Source organism: Xyrauchen texanus, chromosome 34 (genome assembly GCF_025860055.1).
Source record: "Xyrauchen texanus isolate HMW12.3.18 chromosome 34, RBS_HiC_50CHRs, whole genome shotgun sequence".
In the NCBI taxonomy this organism is placed as follows: Eukaryota; Metazoa; Chordata; class Actinopteri; order Cypriniformes; family Catostomidae; genus Xyrauchen; species Xyrauchen texanus.
This window is the reverse complement of record NC_068309.1, coordinates 25,523,157-25,543,057: the sequence shown is the minus strand read 5'-3', so window position 1 is coordinate 25,543,057 and position 19,901 is coordinate 25,523,157. Positions and strand designations below refer to the sequence as shown.

The 19,901-nt window shown below is 37.8% G+C and overlaps 1 protein-coding gene across 1 annotated transcript in view; it reads left to right on the top strand.

The window, feature by feature from the left end:
- LOC127628069 (mitogen-activated protein kinase 9-like) overlaps positions 1 to 19,901 on the top strand; it is a 32,811-nt gene that overhangs the window by 12,174 nt on the left and 736 nt on the right. The window contains exons 2-11 of the mRNA XM_052104746.1: positions 6,205 to 6,356; positions 8,561 to 8,690; positions 10,074 to 10,132; positions 10,542 to 10,680; positions 12,205 to 12,370; positions 12,463 to 12,534; positions 13,199 to 13,381; positions 18,521 to 18,645; positions 18,780 to 18,843; positions 19,056 to 19,127. Coding sequence (XP_051960706.1) covers positions 6,241 to 6,356; positions 8,561 to 8,690; positions 10,074 to 10,132; positions 10,542 to 10,680; positions 12,205 to 12,370; positions 12,463 to 12,534; positions 13,199 to 13,381; positions 18,521 to 18,645; positions 18,780 to 18,843; positions 19,056 to 19,127 — 1,126 coding nt within the window. The 5' untranslated portion in view covers positions 6,205 to 6,240. The remainder of the gene's footprint in view (positions 1 to 6,204; positions 6,357 to 8,560; positions 8,691 to 10,073; positions 10,133 to 10,541; positions 10,681 to 12,204; positions 12,371 to 12,462; positions 12,535 to 13,198; positions 13,382 to 18,520; positions 18,646 to 18,779; positions 18,844 to 19,055; positions 19,128 to 19,901) is intronic.

Below are 19,901 nucleotides of genomic sequence, written 5' to 3'. Positions count from 1 at the left end.
TAAGTGGGAGAACTTGCAAAATAGCAGGGTGTTCAAATACTTATTTTCCTCACTGTATATGAACAGTACTTTTTGGAGCAAACTGAAAGCACAGTGGTATAGGTCAGTTTCTGGGTCGCCCCCTACATGTGAGTGTATTGCAGCCTTTGTGAAAGCAGCCCAGAAGATTAACCATTAGCATTAATCCACAGATATCATATGTTTGCAAAAATAAATCCTAATGAAAAATAGTGCTAAGGTTAATCGTTTGCCTCTGTTGGTGCTATGCATTCATGTGGCTACACAATATTTAGGTGAACAATTGTTTCATGTAACTGTTATATTCTGTATTTTAGCCAGTCTGGATCTCTGTAATGACCTGTCATTGTGAACCATTTTATAATAAATTATAAAGAATTTAACGATTTAGAAAAATCTATTCAGATTATTAAACAAGCAATATAGTCAAATGACGATTCCTGTCTCAGTCTCTGTAGCCTGATCCTTTTTTGCAAACACTGTAATTCTGCAGGTCTGCTTCATTACAATAATGGATTATTGGGCCCCCTTTAACAGATAATGTTCAGCCATCATGAAATTGGATCAGATGTTTTTTTTTTTGTGATTTAACATTTTTTATTGATTGTTCAAAGGAGAAACAAAACATATCTACAATGAATCAACTTTTAACTCCCACTACTACCCTTACCCAATCAAGAACCCCACCCAACCCCAAACGATCATCCAAGTGGTCTTGCATGAGTACACACACACACACACACACACACACACACACACACACACACACACACACACACACACACAGAGAGAGAGAATACAAAAAATAATATATATATTATACATACACCTATATTAAACATACAATTCTAAAACTATGCTTCTCTCTCCACAGTCCCACTCTGAGAGCCCCACAAAAACATCAAATATTTACCCCATTTCCCATTAAAAGAATCCCATATCCCCATCCTTCTACATGTTACCTCTTTGAAGGCTGCCTCCCATCTCCTCGCATCACTCCCGGATTGATGGTGCTCCCACCGACTTTCAATCCCTTAAAACAATCTGCCTGCCTATCATCGCACTGATGAGGACCCAATCTTTTATGTATTTGCCACCTACGTTGATGACCGCCCCATCACCCAAAACGAAATCTGAATGCCCAACACGTCACACACAAAACTCTGTACCTTCAACCAAAATTCCTGAATCTCAGCGCACCACCAAAAAACATGGGCCATGACCCCATCCTCCTATTGGCAATGCCAGCAGGTGGGTGTGTCTTTAAGACTAAGTCTATACAGTCTAGAGGGTGTCCTATCGAATCTATGTAGAATCTTGAATTGTATAATTTGCACCCTTTCATCTCTAGATACAGACTTGACATTTTTTAGAATCCCAGCCCACGCTCCCTCCTCCAATACCAAATAAAAATATTTCTCCCATAATCTTGATAAAGGTTAAAGCTCTATTCCCTAGACTAGCAGGGAGTAATACACTGATGCCTCATAACCTTTCCAAAAGCAGAAATCACCACTCTGAGTGTCTGCTGCTTTAGGGGGTTGTATGCTACTCCCAAAAATAGTACAGAGCAGGTGGCACAACTATAAATGCCAAATTACCAAAGGATCTCAACACTCCACTCTCATATAGGTCAACAAGTGTAGTAACCCCCCTCACAATCCACTCTGACCAGCAGAAGGGGGACTTATCAATACCAAATTTTGGGTTCAGCCATATGCTCGAGGCAGCATTCAAATAAATGTCTGAATTAAACACTCTGGACACTTTTGTCCATACCAAGAGCAAATGCAATATAACGGCATGTGACTTTGCTTTTCCAGTTACATTTACATTTATGCATTTGGCAGACGCTTTTATCCAAAGCGACTTACAGTGCATTTATTACAGGGACAATCCCCCCCCCGGAGAAACCTGGAGTTAAGTGCCTTGCTCAAGGGCCCAACAGTGGTATCTTGGTGGTGCTGGGGCTTGAACCCCCGACCTTCTGGTCAGTAACCCTGAGCCTCAACCACTGAGCCACCACTGCCCACAGTTAGTTTTATAGAAAGGCTTTGCAATGGTAAAATAGGAGCAAGGAATTCCTGTTCAATAAAAAACCAGGGAGGGACTCTTTCAGGTGGAAGCGACCAATGAGCCAAATGCCTGAGACTGAACGCATAATAATAAAAAACTATTTTTGGGTAGGCCTAGCCCACCTTTGTCAATTGGCCTATGTAATTTGTTGAAATGTAGTCTGGGACATTTAAATACTTAATGCCCTGTTTGGGCCACTGGAAGGCACCCGGCTGGAAGGCACCCGGCTGGAAGGCTGTGGCTGGAAGGCTGTTACTGGACAGTACGCTGTCAGAGCCAAAGCTTCGGATTTAGACCAATTGACTTTGTATCCTGAGAACTTGGAAATGGAATTGATTATTCTGTGGAGGCAAGGCATAGAACTAGTAGGGTCTGAAACAAATAATAAAATATAATCTACGTGAAGCAGAAGCTTATGTGCCACACCTCCCGCAATCACCCCTGGAAAATCGTCCTCCTTTCTTATCGTGGCTGCTAATGGTTCCAGGGCAAGACAGAACAATAATGGGGAAATAGGGCAACCCTGCCGAGTGCTCCTATTCAAAGTAAAATTATCTGAAATAAATACTTTTGTTCGTACTGCTGCTACAGGGTGTCTATAAAGTAACTTAATCCAACCAATAAATGTAATCCCGAACCCATACATTTTCAACATCTTAAAAAGGTAATCCCTTTCCACCATATCAAACGCCTTTTCGGCATCAAGTGAGACGGCAGCGACCGGAGACTGATCATTCACTACTGACCACATGATATCGATGAAACGCCTAATGTAATCAGAAGAACTACGTCCCTGAATAAATCCCACCTGATCTATATGTATAAAAGATGTCAGAAATTAATCGGTTAGCCAAAATTCTTTACAACATTTTTACATCTAGCTGGATCAGGGAAATTGGACGGTAACTTTTACACTTGGATCTTTGTCCTTTTTTTAAGAATCAGACTGATCCATGCTTGCGTCTTGGCTGGGGAAAGCTTCCCATTCTTTAATGATTCAGTATAAACTTCTAACAAAAGTGGAGCCAATTCTGTTGCATAATATCTGAAAAATTCAGCGGCAAAACCATCTGGCCCCGGAGCCTTGCCTGTAGGTAAGGCCTTAATTAGCTCGTCAAGCTTCTCCAAGGTTATTTCAGAATCAAGAGATTTTTTTTGGCGCCATTGTCAATTTAGGAATTCTAATGGTTTTACAAAGTTTCTAATATCTTCATCAGTAGACAAAGATGTGGAACTTTAAAGTTCAAGATAGAACTCTTTAAAGGCATTATTAATCTCAAAGGTAAAAAATTCACCAACAGCAGATTTCATCAAAGTAATGGACTCTCTGCTTTCTATGTCTTGCCAAAAGCTTCCCTGCTTTGTCCCCCGACTCAAAGTATGACCTTGCCCTGAATAACAAAAACTCCACTTTCCGTTAAAAAATAGTATTATAGCTGTATTTCAGTCGAGTCAATCAAGGCAATCAGATGATATTCTGCACTTCAGCTCTGCCTCTATACTTTAAATATTCCCTTCCAACTCCACGAGTTCTCGTGCTTTGGATTTTTTGGTAAATGAGGCATAATGTATGATCCAACCCCTTAGAACCGCCTTAAGTGCCTCCCAAGCCATGCCCACAAAATATACTGTGGACCAGCACAAAAATAAAAAATTCTTCGGATGGTCAAGAGTCAAATTCACTCGGAGGCCACATAAACAAATACACCATGACTTAGTCAGACAGTCAACTTTATAAAAGACATTCTTTGTGTGGGCATGCAGATACTTTGCGACCATCCCTAATATCCATTCTCAATCTGGCCGGGAACCTCAGTGCAAAAGCAATTTTCCGTCCATGCAAATGTTTCTTGGAGTGATATTCCACAAAATAAACTCCAGCCACTAGGCGGAACCAACAAAAACAAAAATGGCACCCAGCTTCCTCAGACAGCCAGAGTTAATACAAAGTTAATCCATTCTGGAGCTACATGAGAAACACCAAATAGCTTACTTCACTCCATTGTTTCTAAGAAGGAAAGTGCTTGATTGGGACACGTAAATACTTTGCAGCCATCCTTTTGAAACATCAATGCAAAAGCAATCTTCCTTTGATGAAAGAATTTCTTTGATTCCTTGAATCAATCGCATTTCTCTCTTGTCGTATTCGCCAAGTCCGGGAACAAGAAAATATGAGTATGAAGTATGAGCTTGTTCAATTTCCAGCTTGTAGCCTGTTATGTCGAGCAGACTTGTGAAGAGCTCGTCTAGGAATTTCACCATATCACTGCCGCCTTCATGCTCAGGAATTCCAACAATCTGTACACTATTTCATCGGCTCCTGTTTTCCGATTCTTCCAGTTTTTCCAAAATGCCCTCTATGTCTATTTTGGTCACTGGTGGATTAGCAGATAATTCCCTTTCTGATGACTCCAGATAATTGATCCGTTTCTTAACATCTGGCACTCTTGTAACAAACACATAGATTTTTTTTTTCCATCGCCGTAATCGATCAACGTATTACAGCGAGATCTTCCAAGTCAGCAACAACCTTTTTCAGCATCACCGACATGTTGGACAGTTGATGCTGGATTCCTCCTGCCCGAACCATTCAAATCTAGTCCCTAGTCCGCAGAGGTTTCAGCTTTAGCACATAATTGTCTTTTAATGTCTCCAGAGCCCGAGGAATTTGACTTCTTTGCCATGTTTACCTCGAAGAACAAATATGTAGCCAGGTGTATCGAATTTCACCAGATTATAACATGAAAATAATAAAAAAAAACTAGCCAAGTACCCAGAGCTCGCCGCTCACATGTCCGCTCCTCACGTGGTGCCACGTGACCTCTCCAGCTTAACATTTGTTTAGGTCCCAGCTCATTGATATCAATGCCAGCTTTGTTTGCCTGGTGACACGAAAGCGGTCTAACTACAGCACTTCAGCTTGGTTTTTGTGGACTGGTTTTGGTTTTGTGAGATTGTGTTTTTTGTTACTGAAGGATGTTGCTTTACCTTAATAAAGGTTTAAAATCACTCTGGGATTGTCTTTGATATTTCATACGTAAAACAAAACAGAAAAGGAGCTGAGGCAACCATCAGAAAGACTGAATCCCACAAGAGAACCTTTTTACATGGTAGTATGGACAAACACAAATCCATCTGATATTTGAAGATTTCTCAGCTATGAAGAAGAATGGTTCAGTGTCTGCTCTAATGGCATTGTCTGCTCTTGCTCTCTGCAAAAAAAATAAAAAATACAGATGTACATGATAGGAAAGCAGAAGATTAAATTATTCAAAACTCACTGTGAGTTTGTTAGATGATGACATAAAAAAGCAGTTTTTGACATCTGTGCATTGGGGGAAATCTTATTGAAATTAATGAGAGATTTTTTTAAATTTCTATTTTTTGCCTGTGCAAAGTTTAGTTGCTGGTCCAGGTCAAAAGAGCCCACCTCTAATTGTGAAATTTTGTACCTAGACATGGCTTGGGAACCTCCTTCAATGTAGGCCTAAAACTATGGGACTATTTCATTTTATTATCCACCAGGAGAAAAACTAATGTCTGAGCGCTTAGAAAAATTATATCAAACCTTGATATAATCGAACAGTGCAGGATGAATTATGTGCCAAAGGTTAATATTTTGCGTTACATGTTTGTTCATATAGCTAACCCCATGTATGAGCATTAAAAATAGTGATTGTTTTCTTAGTTAATCAACTAGAGAATAAAGCTAGAGACAGTATTGTGTTTTTGGCTGATTGGAGGAAAGAAGAATACTAGCTTTGCTCAGTCAGTTCTGTTTTCCCTTAAGAGAGGAAATACGTCACGTGTAGTTTTATGTGTTTGTGTATTTAAACTAATTTAGAATGACTTGTTTTGGTCATATAAAGACCTGATCCTGGATCATTGCTTATCTCTGTCCTCTATCTCTTGGTTCTCTATTGGCATCCTATAGGAATCCTGTGTCTCTCAGTATGGGTATGCATTATATCTTATTCTCCTTGGATGAGTCATCGACAATGTCATCCCCCACACAGGGTGCAGTAAACATGGGGAAGTGACCTCAGAATGCAGTCATCAGTCACATCATCTCTTTATTTCTCTCCAATAATTGGGTTATTTCTCTTTTAGGTTTGATTCGTCTAGAGGTACTCAGTGGGAGGAGCCATGACTGAGGGGGAGGGGCAGTTCTACAGCGTGCAGGTGGGTGACTCCACTTTCACCGTGCTCCAAAGGTACCAACAGCTCCGTGCCATCGGTTCTGGTGCCCAGGGTATTGTCTGGTGAGTGGACAGTCTTGTAAACCAGTAGAATACAAAATGATTTCATGTAGTGGAGTAATATTGATGATGTCATTATCTGACATTGTTTGTCTTCATTTGTCATGTAGTAGAAGGTTAAATCTCACTATAACATGGCCAGGTCATATCTCCCCCAAAGAAAAATTAAGAAACCATGTTTTACATCAAGATAATTAAGCAAGTTTTTAGGACTGTCAATTTTAGTTTGACATTATTTTCTTGGCAGTTAGCCCAGCCCCCAAAGGTTTTAATACTATTAATATTATTTTAATTATTCTAATAATATCATTAATGATTTATTATTTAAATCATTGTACATTTTTATTTAAAACACTATAAATTATGTGTAGTTGAAGACAAAATTATTAGCCCCCCCTATGAAATTTCAGTTATTTTTCAAATATTTCCCAAATGATGTTTAACAGAGCAAGGGGATTTTAACACAGTATTTCTTATTATATTTTTCCTCTGGAGAAAGCCTTATTTATTTAAATTTACCTGGAATAAATTTATTATTTAAATAAATAAAAAAACTGCTAAGGTCAATTATATTAGCCCCCTTAAGAAATTATCTGTTTGATTGGCTACGGAACCAACCACTGTTATCCAATGACTTGCCTAATTAAACTAATTAATCCCCCAAGCCTTTAAATTGCACTTCAAATTGTGGATTAGTATCTTGCAAAACAACTTGTGAAGTAATATAAAACTGTCATCATGGTAAAGACAAAATAAATTTGTTTAGTCTTGAGAAAAATAAAGCAGGAGAAGGATATTCACGTTTATCAAAGCATTTTCAGGTGTCAAGAACTGACGTGAGAAGTATTATCAAGACGTTTGAAGAGACCCACACAATGGAGAACAAGACTGGCAGAGGCAGGAAGCGAAAGATTTCAAAAACCTTGGAAAGAAAATTGCCAACTGCCAAGACACTAGTGAATGATTTAGCCAAGTCTGGGATTGATGTCTCAACGAAGACAGTCACTAGTAGAGCCCTGCACAGGAATGGACTGCGAGGTTGCAGACCAAGAAAAACTCCACTTCTGAAGAAGAGACACATCCAAGCTAGAATTAAGTTTGCCAAGGACAACCTAGAGAAAAATTATGCATACTGGAAATGTGTCTTTTGGTCAGATGAGACAAAACTAGAGCTCTTTGGCCTTAGAGAGGTTGCCTATGTTTGGAGAAAGAAGGGAGAGGCTCTCAACCCAAAGAACTCCGTTCCCACTGTGAAACATGTTGGTGGGAGTATAAAACTGTGGGGATGTTTCAGTGAGTCTGGAACTGGGAATCTCATCAGGGTAGAAGGAATCATGAAAAAGGAAGACTACAAGAAGATTTTGAAAGACAATCTCAGGCAATCTGCATCAAAACTTGGTTTGGGTCAACATTTAGTCTTCAAGCATGTTAACGACCCAAAGCATACCTCACTTCTGGTGAAGAACTACCTCCAAACGAGGACAAACTTGACTGGCCTGCACAAAGCCCAGATTTGAATCCCATAGAAAAGCTGTGGGCCACACTGAAGACTGGAGTCCATGCCAGGAGACCAACAAATCTGGAGGAGCTTGAGAGATGTGCTAAGGAGGAATGGGCTGCGACTCCTCGGGAGAAATGCCTAAAACTGGTTGAGGACTACAACAAATGATTAAAGGCTGTTACAAGCAAAAGGGATACACTATTAACTATTAACATCAGAGGGCTAATATTTTTGACCTGTAGTTTTTTATTCTTGGTATTCTTTACTCTAAGTTGCCTAAATAAACTATTATGTTTAGAAATGCTATGTTGAAAAAAATATTTGCTCCATTAAACGGCACTTGGGAGTTATTTGAAAAATAACTAAATATTTTATAGGGGGCTAATAATTTTGTCTTCAACTGTATAAATATGTTACTATTTAAATTTATTTGTTTTTTACATGAATTTCACATTCAGTAAGAATGAGATTTTGCATTACATTAATGAGAAAAATTCCAAATGCATTTTCTAACTTCTTTTTTCTTTATTATTTTGGGTGGATTTAAGACCCAGACATGTTCTTAGCAGGTTTTGTAAGATTCACCCAGTAGGACTTTATGTATGCATAAACATGAATATGATATGTTTTAACGATTTGTTTACCTGTTGAAATGATAATGATGATCACAGTAATATCTGTGTGACAATTTTTCTATCCCAATAAGCTCTGCTCTGGACACAGTCCTTGGCTCCCCAGTTGCTGTGAAGAAATTGAGCCGACCATTTCAGAACCAAACACATGCAAAGCGGGCCTACAGAGAGCTGGTTCTGCTCAAGTGTGTTAATCACAAAAATGTACGTCACCTTTATGATGTTTTTTGGTCTTGTCTGCTCAGAACATTCCTTTAGTATGTGTAATACAGAGTTCCCATGGCCATGGAACACCTGGAAATGTGATGAAGTCTATAGTTATATATTATTAATAGGGATGTGATCTATTGACCTTTTGGCTTAAGTCAATTTTGTTTGGTAAAATATTTATTGAAATCAGTTGAAAGTGTTTTTTTTTAAGCATAAACACTTAAAATATCTTTAAAAACAACAAATAAATCAACAGAAGATATACCCCTGGAACACCTACTATGACTTCTCACCTTTTTCAACCCTCATGAGTTTGCATGCTTGCGTTTACTCTATAACTTGTCATCGACTAGCTATTGCGCTTGTGTAGGGTAAAACTTGCATGCAAGCCAGAATGATTTCCAATTTGTGAGTGAATCATTCAGGGCTCAAGCTAAGGCTTTTTAAGGCCAGTGCTTCAGATTTTTACTTGCCCTGCCAAATTTTGTAATTAGATTTTTTTAAAAAAATGCTTTTTTTCTTTTCTTTTTTACTGTGGGAACAATTCTAGCGCTCTGCCCCTTTAAGAGAGAGCATGCATGTTAAACAGCATTTACACTGCACGGAGAGAGATGATGAGAGAAATGCATGGAGAGACAAATATTTACAGTTCAATAGAAAGAAACTCTTGATTTATTATGTTCCTATGAGTGTATTACTAATTTTCACCAAAATTTTTAAGTGAAACATGATGGAATTCCATGCACTGTGAACACGGACTGTTGAAGACGTGCAATTCCGCTTTGAAATTGTTTTTATTCCCCTGGGTAAATGCTGCTGCTCGGACACTCCGATAAAAGCAAGTACAGTTCTAGGAGAGCGCATTTGGTGTTTGCACGTTCTTGTGCACACATGCATCCAAATGATTGTGCACTGCGCACACAGCTAAATATAATTGCGCTCCTTGTCTCTATGTGCTCGGTTAGAAGACATTGTTTGCTCCGTGTAATTTTTGTGCTCTCACACTTTTTATTTGCACTAATGTTATAAATGCAGCACTGGCCCGATCGGGCAAGTGGCAATTCTAGCAACTGGCCCGACTCACTTTCACACTTGCCCCAGGCCATCAGGCAGTCCTTATTGTTGAGCCCTGATCGTTCTTTTGAGTTTATGTTTTTTCAATGAATCCATCAAACTGGTTCACAAATCCTTCTGAATGACTTATTGGTGAATTGGTCTGAATCAAAATAATTCTTAAAAATATTAAGTTTCAACTGTCCTAATCAATAGTCACAAATAACTAGAAAGGTCATGGAAAACGTATTCATTGGTCAAAGTGTGGGGACCCTGACAGTTAATCTAGATTAGTCTTATCACTCATTCTCTCTCCCCTTTCAGATTATTCATTTGCTTAATGTCTTCACACCTCAGAAGTCACTGGAAGAGTTCCAGGATTTGTAAGTTCTGAGATTATATTTTAATATGTTTTGCTTAACGTTTATTGTAAGCAGAGTTTTTATGGCTGTAGTGTGAATTTGGCCATTGGTGTGGTTCTTAATGTTGGTCTACAATGCACTCTCAAGGTGAACTGATGAATTATGCTGTCCTACTACATATGATAATCATAGCTTTAGGATAACAAAATTTGGTGTTATTAAATCAAGATTAATTATAGCTCTTGACAACAGCACTTTTTCGGTTTCTGTACTCACAAAAGTGTTGCTAAGAGTGTGAAGCTTGGAATTGTGGGACTAGTATATGCAAGTCAGTGCTTTGTATGTATGGAAATATTAGAGATCATTTGAATTGAAAATTAAGTAAGCACAGAAACCCTGTAGAAACTGACTTGTCTCTGGGTTTGCTCAGGTACTTGGTGATGGAGCTGATGGATGCAAGTCTTTGTCAGGTGATCCACATGGATCTGGACCATGAGAGGATGTCCTACCTGCTCTACCAGATCTTGTGTGGCATCAGACATCTGCACTCAGCCGGCATCATTCACAGGGTGACTTTTTTTTATATATACGTATTTTTTCAGTTGATTGGCCTAAAAGGTCGACATTAAATGTGGATGTTGTAATTCACATTCGAGCAATAACATGGCAAATTCTAATTTAGAGCAAACATTTTATGTGAAGTATTTGTTACAGTTTCCTCTTTTAGTTGTTTATTAGATGCTGTGCTTAAGAAATGCAAATTGGATGGTGGTAATTGGAATTCACCATGGACACCACAAATCATAGCTGTCTCAAGAAAAACAAAAAAATAGTTTTCTCCATGCATTGACAAATAGTTAGCTGGCAGTATCACTTGGCCTAATTAAGGGTTCTAGCTTAAAGAGAGAGTTCACCCAAAAAAAAATTCACTCATTTAATTACCATCATGTCATTCCAGATATGCATGACTTTCTTTCTTCTGCTGAACACAGATCAAGATTTTTAGAAGAATATCTCAGCTCTGTTGGTCCATACAATGCAAGTCAACAGGATCAAAAACTTTGAAGCTCAAAAAGCATATAAAGGCAGCATAAAAGTAATCCATACAACTCCAATTGTTAAATCTATATCTTCTGAAGCAATATGATAGGTGTGGTTTTTAGATTTTTATTTACTATAAATCTCCACTTTCAAACAGCCCTCTTAAGCGCTCTTTTCTCCTAAGTGTTCTTCTTTTGTTTTTGGCGATTCCAATTCTTTGTGCATATTGCCACCTACATGGCAGGGAGGATTATTTATAGTAAAAGGACTTACATGTTGATCTGTTTCTCACCCACACCCATCATATCTCATCAGAAGAGATAGATTTAACCACCAGAGTCATATGGATAACTTTTATGCTGCTTGTATTTGCTTTTTTGGGTAAAGGACTTACATGTTGATCTGTTTCTCACCCACACCCATCATATCTCATCAGAAGAGATAGATTTAACCACCAGAGTCATATGGATAACTTTTATGCTGCTTGTATTTGCTTTTTTTTTGGGTAAAAGGACTTACATGTTGATCTGTTTCTCACCCACACCCATCATATCTCATCAGAAGAGATAGATTTAACCACCAGAGTCATATGGATAACTTTTATGCTGCTTGTATTTGCTTTTTTTTTGGGGCTTCAAAGTTCTGGCCACCATTCACTTGCATTGTATGAACATACAGAGCTGAAATATTATTCTAAATCTTCATTTGTGTACAGCAGATGAAAGAAAGTTCCACACATCTGGGGTATGAGAGTGAGTAAATGATGAGGGAATTTTCATTTCTGGCTGATCGATACCTTTAAGTTCAAGGCAGAATGGTGCAAACCCCCTCCCCTTTAAAGGGACCACTGAGCAAAGAGCACATCCAGCATGACACATCACCAGCTGTGTTTTCTGAGTCATTTGACCGTAGTTCCATATCACTGAGATTTTAGTGCATGGATGAGATGCTGCATTTTTTATCATTTTAGTCTGCAGTATACCGAAGTGCATGATTCTCTGTACACAATTACAGAATGAGACTGTATCTGTCTCTTTCTCTCTGCCGCTCAGGACCTAAAGCCCAGTAATATAGTAGTGAAGTCTGACTGCACTTTAAAGATCTTAGACTTTGGGTTGGCCAGAGCCGCCTGCACTAACTTCATGATGACACCCTACGTAGTGACCAGATACTATAGAGCACCAGAAGTCATCCTGGGCATGAAATACAAGGAGAATGGTATTAATGACATGTTTCTTTATAGTAAAATGTTTTTCATATTAAGTACATTTTAAACTTCAGCAAAATTTAGCTTGTGTGTGTTTTTGCAGTGGATATCTGGTCGGTGGGCTGCATCATGGGTGAGATGGTGAAAGGGAGTGTCATATTCCAGGGCACTGATCGTATCCTCTCAATTCAGTTCATCAGCAATTCCAGTTTTGCAAAGAGTGTAAATATAGGTTAAAGTCATAAAGACATGTGTCATCATTAGTTTTAAGATCCCAAAGTGAAAGATGTCAGCCAGGATACAAATGCATTCTCACACACATTTGTTCAATGTATTATAACTTCCTTTGATTTGCAACTGAAGTACTGTATAATGCAGGGGTTCCTAAATAGTTTTGCCTGCTGAACCCCTATAACAAATTATTTTCTTAAAGTACCCCCTAAGAATTTAAATAATGTATTTAAAGTAAAATCATCTTCATATATTCACTTAAGAAACAATTAATATTTTCTTATTATTAGAACTTTTAAATGAACCTGTTACACAGTATCTTGACAACACAAAATATGCATTAAGTTGTTGAATCAATATTTTTATTTAGTTTAATTCATCATTGTCATTTTTTTCTATTAAAATCTCAACCTCCAAGGGTTCACAAACACCTTGTTGTAATGCATTAGAAAGCACACACCTGGTCTGAATAAGTCTGCACAGCCTCTAGTTGTAAAAAAAAAAAAAATAAATAACCTGTTCAATTCCATGTGCACATTTGTCTATAAAAGTGATAAAACTCAAGGTCTCTACTTTCATCATGACCTCCTTAACTGAGCTCATCTCAGATATTGACCAGTGGAATAAGGTGATCGAGATACTGGGCACCCCCCTTCCAGAGTTTATGAACCGTTTGATGGAGACTGTTAGAAACTATGTGATGAACAAACCCCAGTTTCCTGGAGTCAGTTTCGATGAGCTTTTCCCCGACTGGGCATTCCCTTCAGAGACTGAGCACGACAAGATCAAAAGTAAGCCTACTTTCAGACATTCTTAATTTTCCTCCCTGTCTTCATTGTTCCTTTACATGCACAACCATTTAAAAGTCTGGACACCTACTTTTTTTATTATGATTACTATTTATCACATTTTAGAATAAGAGTGAAGTCATCAAAAGTATGGAATAACAAAAATAGAAGAATTGGAATTATTTAATAACCAAAAATGTAAAACAAATTAAAATGTATCCTTTGCCTAGAAATCATCTTTGCACACTATCTTTAAAATGTATTTGCATTTATAAATGTATGGGCATTTGCTTTACCAATTTCATGAGGTATCCATCTTGGATTCTTTTTCTACAGTATTGAAGAAAGTTCACATGTATTCTGGGCACTTGTTGGCTGCTTTTCCTTGACTATTCTGTACTCATTCATTACAGGCATTTGAGCATAAGACTTTAAAATATTTTTAAGGTCATACATCATAAATTCGGTTAAAAATGTCCAGACTTTTGACTGGTTCTGTATCTCTATATTGCATTGCTGTAAATATTTACTTTTAAGGATGGGCGGTTTGACCAAAATTCTGTATCACAGAATGAGTAATTGTATATCACAGTAACGGTATATATCATATGTTTTTATTTTTTTTCTTCCTTTGGAAAACCCCCAAAAAAGGGTTGTATGTTAAATAATCATATGAAAGGGGTGGGCGATACAACCAAATCATTATATAGTCGTATTCTTAAAGGGGTCATATAATGGTACATTTTCAAGTTGATTGTACTGAAATGTGTGTTGGCTGTGCCTGTACACAACCATCCTATTATGATAAAAATCCATCCAGTGTTTTTGTTTTAATCTCCTTATATATTTTCCCCTGCCTCAGATCGAGCCGTTCGACCGTGTGACGTCACACGGTCGGACGCCCCTCCCAGGATTGTTGATTGACAGCAGTGTTTCAACACAGATCCGCCCTCGCTCGTGAGCGAGCTGTCAATCATAGTCTGTCATCATTGTTGATACACTGGAGCAGAATGGCGCCTAAGCGATTGTGGTGTTCTGTTCTTCGGTGTAATAACGAACACAGCAGTCATTTTGATGTTCCTAAATCTGAACCGCTGAAGACGCAGTGTCTGAGTTTTGTTTACGATGGGAATATTCCCCACTAGAAACGTCAATGCGTTCATGTTTGCGCGAATCATTTTTCACCAGACTGCTTTATAAACGAGGGTCAGTATAAAGCTGGTTTTGCTAAGAAGCTGCTGCTGAAAAAAGATTCGGTACCAACTATTTATATTCCCTCTGCACCTCCAGAAGAAGTATATTAACCTTTGCAAATCGCTTGCACGCTTCACAATGAATGTGGATAATGTTTACACTCAGGGTACATTACGGCATGTTTTCCATAACGTTACGACGTTCTCAATATAATTCATAATCCCACGTTTATAATGAACAACGCGTTATGGTTATTGTGTTATTAAAAACTGTGTACGCAGGTGTTACAGTTAACATGGTAACACTAAGTTACACCTGGTTTACTTGTATGTTACTGATTAAGAAAAACAGTTATACGGAGAATAACTCCAGAACGGAGGGGCGGGGTGACCAAAGCTCATTATCATTTAAAGTCATATGCTCTGAAACGGCGTGCTGAAAACAGAGCTGTTTTTGAGCAGGTAAAATTAGTGTTTTCTTAAAATACTAATGAGAATTTTTAATAAAAGTATATTACAAAGTTTTTATTTAGACCCTAAAGATTCATATTAACTTTTACAAAAATGGCATTATATGACCCCTTTAAAAGTTTTGGTCAATAACTTTTAAAAGTGAAAAGGTGGTGTGAGCAGTTTGAGTTGGTTATGACATTACGAAACATATATTAATTAGGTTATGCACAGATAATTTTAAATAATCTTTCATTGTTTTGATATAGTAATTCTTGATGTCCAATTCAAGCGCTCAAATAAATATTTAACATAATTTGAAAACTTTAGCACTATATCGATAACTGTTGTTCCTGGGATTTTGTTAGTCTGTGGATAAATGCATGGAACAACAATAGGTTACATATGGTGACTGAGTGATCTTCAAGGTTATTATAGTTAACTGAAACAAAATTCCAAAAAAATAACCTTGAAAAACTAAATGAAAACTAATTTTTTCAAAAAACTAAAATTAAACTGAAACTATGATGCATTGCTTCAAAACGAACTAATACAAAATAGAAATGATCATAAAATATTTTTAGTTTTCGTGTTTAATTCTTTAACTTTAGCATGTTACAAAATCATATTATTTTTTTCTTTAAATGTCTCCATCTGTTGCATCACAAACATGCCATCTACTGGCCATGAGTTTCATGTTCTTCTGCCCATATACGGTTATGTGCTCAATGTTTAAAGATAAATGGATTATAATGGGTTTGTTTAATGACATCATCCATGGCTGTTCAAAAAATAAAGGGATACATACACTCACTGAGCACTTTATTAGGAACACTTGTACACCTACTTATTTATGTGATTTTCTAATCAACCAATTTTGTGGCGGTAGTGCAATGCATAAAATCAGGCAGACACAGGTCAGGAGCTTCAGTTAATGTTCACATCAACCATCAGAATGGGTAAAAATGTGACTCCATGATTTCGACCGTGTCATGATTGTTGTTGACAGATTGAGCTGGTTTGAGTATTTCTGTAACTGCTGATCTCCTGGGATTTTCACACACAACAGTCTTGAGAGTTTACTCAGAATGGTGCCAAAAACAAGTAGCTCTGCAGACAGAAACACCTTGTTGATGAGAGAGGTCAATGGAGAATGGCCAGACTGAGTTGAGCTGACAGAAAGGCAACTCAAATAACCTCTCTGTACAATTTCAGTGAGTAGAATAGCATCTCAGAATGCACAACACATCAAACATTGAAGCTTCTGTTCTTTGCTGACAAAAGTGGAACCCAACATGGTATTCTTCTGTTTTAGCCCATTCTCCTAAATGTCCGACGTGTTGTGCATTACGCAGAACTGTGGCTGTTGAAATTCCAGGATACAGAATTACTCAAACTAGCCTGTCTGTCACCAACAAATGCTATGATTGAAATCACTGAGATCACATTTGTATTTAATTGATTGATTTGAACATTAACTGAATAACTGATTTTTTACACTGCACTGCTGCCACATGACTTACTGATTAGATAATCAATGAATAATTAGGTGTACAGGTGTACGTAATAAAGTGGTCGGTAAGTGGATATCCACATATGTAAGTCCTTCTTGGTCATTTTTACCTTTTTGTTTATCAGCCTAGCTATACAATATGTAGACACATGTGTAATCTGGACTGGATAGGGAATAATTTAATTGAAAAACATTAAACAAAGTTGTCCCCTGCCAAGTTATTTACTCATATGTGTTAACTGAAATAGAAATAAAACTAAAATGTATTATAAAATTAAATTGACAAACTGAAACTAAACTAAAACTAACAAACACAGTTGGTAAAATAACTAACTAAAACTAAACTAAATAATAGTTTGAAATTTAAAACTAAATTTAAAAACCCAAAACTATAATAACCTCGTTGATCTCTCAGCAAAGTTTTCACCTACAAAGAGTTCCTGGTTCTAATCCACAATAGTATAACTTTTTATTTTAATCAACCAAGATTACCTCTGTATGTCAATGGATATCTATCAATAATTTATTTCTAAAAACAGCAAGTGCTGACCAAAGTGCTGTACAATAAGATTAATAAGACCATAAAACATTACACACAAGTTCACACAAAATTATAACACAAACACATATCCACCTACACAGATCTAAGAGATGATTTAAAACCTCAACAATTGCATAATATCATGAATCGCATTTTGCTTTGTGATTTAACTGGACCAGAGCACAAGTTGCGGAACATCGATGCGAGTAGAGTGGGGGTCTATGTGCAGGAGAGAACATCGCCGCTTTCTGTCACTCGGTGTCTCTGATAACAGTCGCAACATACAAAATAACACATTACAACACAAGATCGCCACTTAAAACACACATAGATGAAATGGAAACTCTTGCTAAAGATCTGGAGAGGTTTCTTTATGCTATGTTGACCTGTTGTTGGGCTCCATCCTATGGCTTTTGTTATCCAGTCTGTTCACACACATGCACACTCTTCAAAAAATTTAAGAACGCAGCTTATGTGTTTACATGGTCAGATAAGCAGTGTTCTCAGGGAGAAACCTGGGTGTGTTAAACCGCTTTCTCTTAATCGCCTAAGTGGCGTAAGGAAATCTGCGTTTTCGTTTACATGACGTTTCAGAATGCCGCTATCTGCAAAAACCCTGAAAACAATTTTCTTAAGTGCATGTAAACCATTGTTACTATGAAAACAGCTTCAATCCTGCTCTGCTGATAAACAGCAGCATATATACAGACAATGTATATCACAGATAAAGACAATTATGCCTAGGTTCCTTTTTAGAGCATGCGCTACAGCAGATCAGGGCAAATTCCAATTGAAAGTTATCATCCCTATGCCCTACTTACTCCAAATTGCAGGGTTCATGAAGTGGATACGTTGAAAGAAACATATCATTACTGTTTGAATGTAACCCTCGCTAACCATCTTGTAGAAGGGCACTTCGAGAAAGGGTTCATGGAAGTGGCGTTGCCTCAGACGAGTACCAGGTCAGATAAAAAGTCCACTCTTTGTAATGTATCGTAAATTCATCAAAAGTATATTACTGAATTGGTACCACATTGTCGACAGATATTTGCAAATACAGGTACATGTCATCTAGATTTACAGTGTAGACAGCAGTATATTAATTATAATGGGAGCAGTTGCGTCTCTTTCAGTGTAGAAAAAAATTCAATACAATTTTTATCCTTCTCCCCCTGCCCCTGCAGAGATCTGGGCATGCCACTGTTTTTGCTGAAGTGCAGATGCCATTAGGAAAGCTTTATGTCATCCGCCACAGTAACTAACAGCAGAGGGCTTATGAAGGAGAACACAGTTTTATTTACAAGCTCTTCCTAATTTTTTCTCAGAATGTAAAGTGATTAGAACCTGAGGCTCTCTACATACAGTATTTTGCCAAACCGCCCAGCCCTACTTGACTCTTTATGAAACTTGACGTTTTACATTATTCTTTACGTTGTTAAACACAGCTAGTCAAGCACGCGATCTGCTGTCAAAAATGCTGGTGATAGACCCCGAGAGCCGTATTTCTGTGCAGGAAGCCCTCAGTCACCCCTACATCCATGTGTGGTACGACCCAGCCGAGGCTGATGCGGTCAGTGCACTCCATATTCTTTCATGCCACTTAGTCCAGTCCACTTAAAACTGTTTAATGGGGGACATTTTACAATGCCATTGAGATGCTGTCTCTTGGGTTTAGGATTTGTAACGATTGTTTTATGTGTTCAGCCGCCTCCACAGATATCAGACAAGCAGTTGGAGGAGAGGGAACACAGCATTGAGCAATGGAAAGGTATAAATTACCTTTATCATTGCATCCTGTTTGTAAAGAATGATTGACTCTGATGTAGAGTACAAAGGTTTAATTTGAGTAAATTGATAACAAAGTATCTTGCATTGTCAATTGTGCTTTGAAAAGTTTTACAGAGTAACTTGGTGTATTTTTTTTGTGCTATACTTTTAAGGTACAAGTCAGATGACACAATCTTCTATTTCTCTCTGCAGAACTGATTTATGAAGAAGTAATGGACTGGGAGGAGAGGAACAAAAATGGAGTACTGAAAGAGGAGTGTTTAGGTGAGTTACTAAGCCTCATGACTAACTAGCGATAGACCAAAATGAATGCCAGACTGATTAAACGTCTGATATTTGATCATTTTGAGATTAGCGCATTGGTTAACAGTTGTGCTAAATTGGGGCATGGGTAGCTCAGAGAGTATTGACGCTGACTACCGCCACTGGAGTCATCAGTTCGAATCCAACCTCCTCGTGGTCGCTGTAATGTGTGGTTCTCGCTCTCGGTGGGGTGTGTGGCGAGTTGTGCAGCAGAGAATAGCGTGGGCCTCCACACACGCTATGTCTCCGTGGTAACAAACTCAACAAGCCATGTGTTAAGATGCGTGGATTGACTGTCTCAGACGCTGAGGCAACTCAGATTCGTCCTCCACAACCCGGATTGAGGTGCGTCACTACACCACCATGAGGACTTAAAATGCATTGGGAATTCCAAAAAGGGGAGGAAGAAAAAAACAATTGCCAATTTAGCATAGTTGAAGAAGTGGTCAATCCACCTGATATCAGTTGTCTAAATGCCTGTTCTAGATCTGTTCATCAACCCTTTTCTTCCCTCATTGACTAGATTAGGTTTTGATGTTTGTTTAAAAAAAAAAAAGATTTTCATATGAAATGAACCAATAAGAAATTTCCTTCATTTACTGAAAAAACATATTGCACTACTGCCACAAATTTAGCTTTGATATTGTTGTCTTATTCAAACCTGCCTTCAGAAATCACTTCCATACAAAATGAAACAAAACGTTGAATTAGGAAAATACATTAGCTGTGTACAAT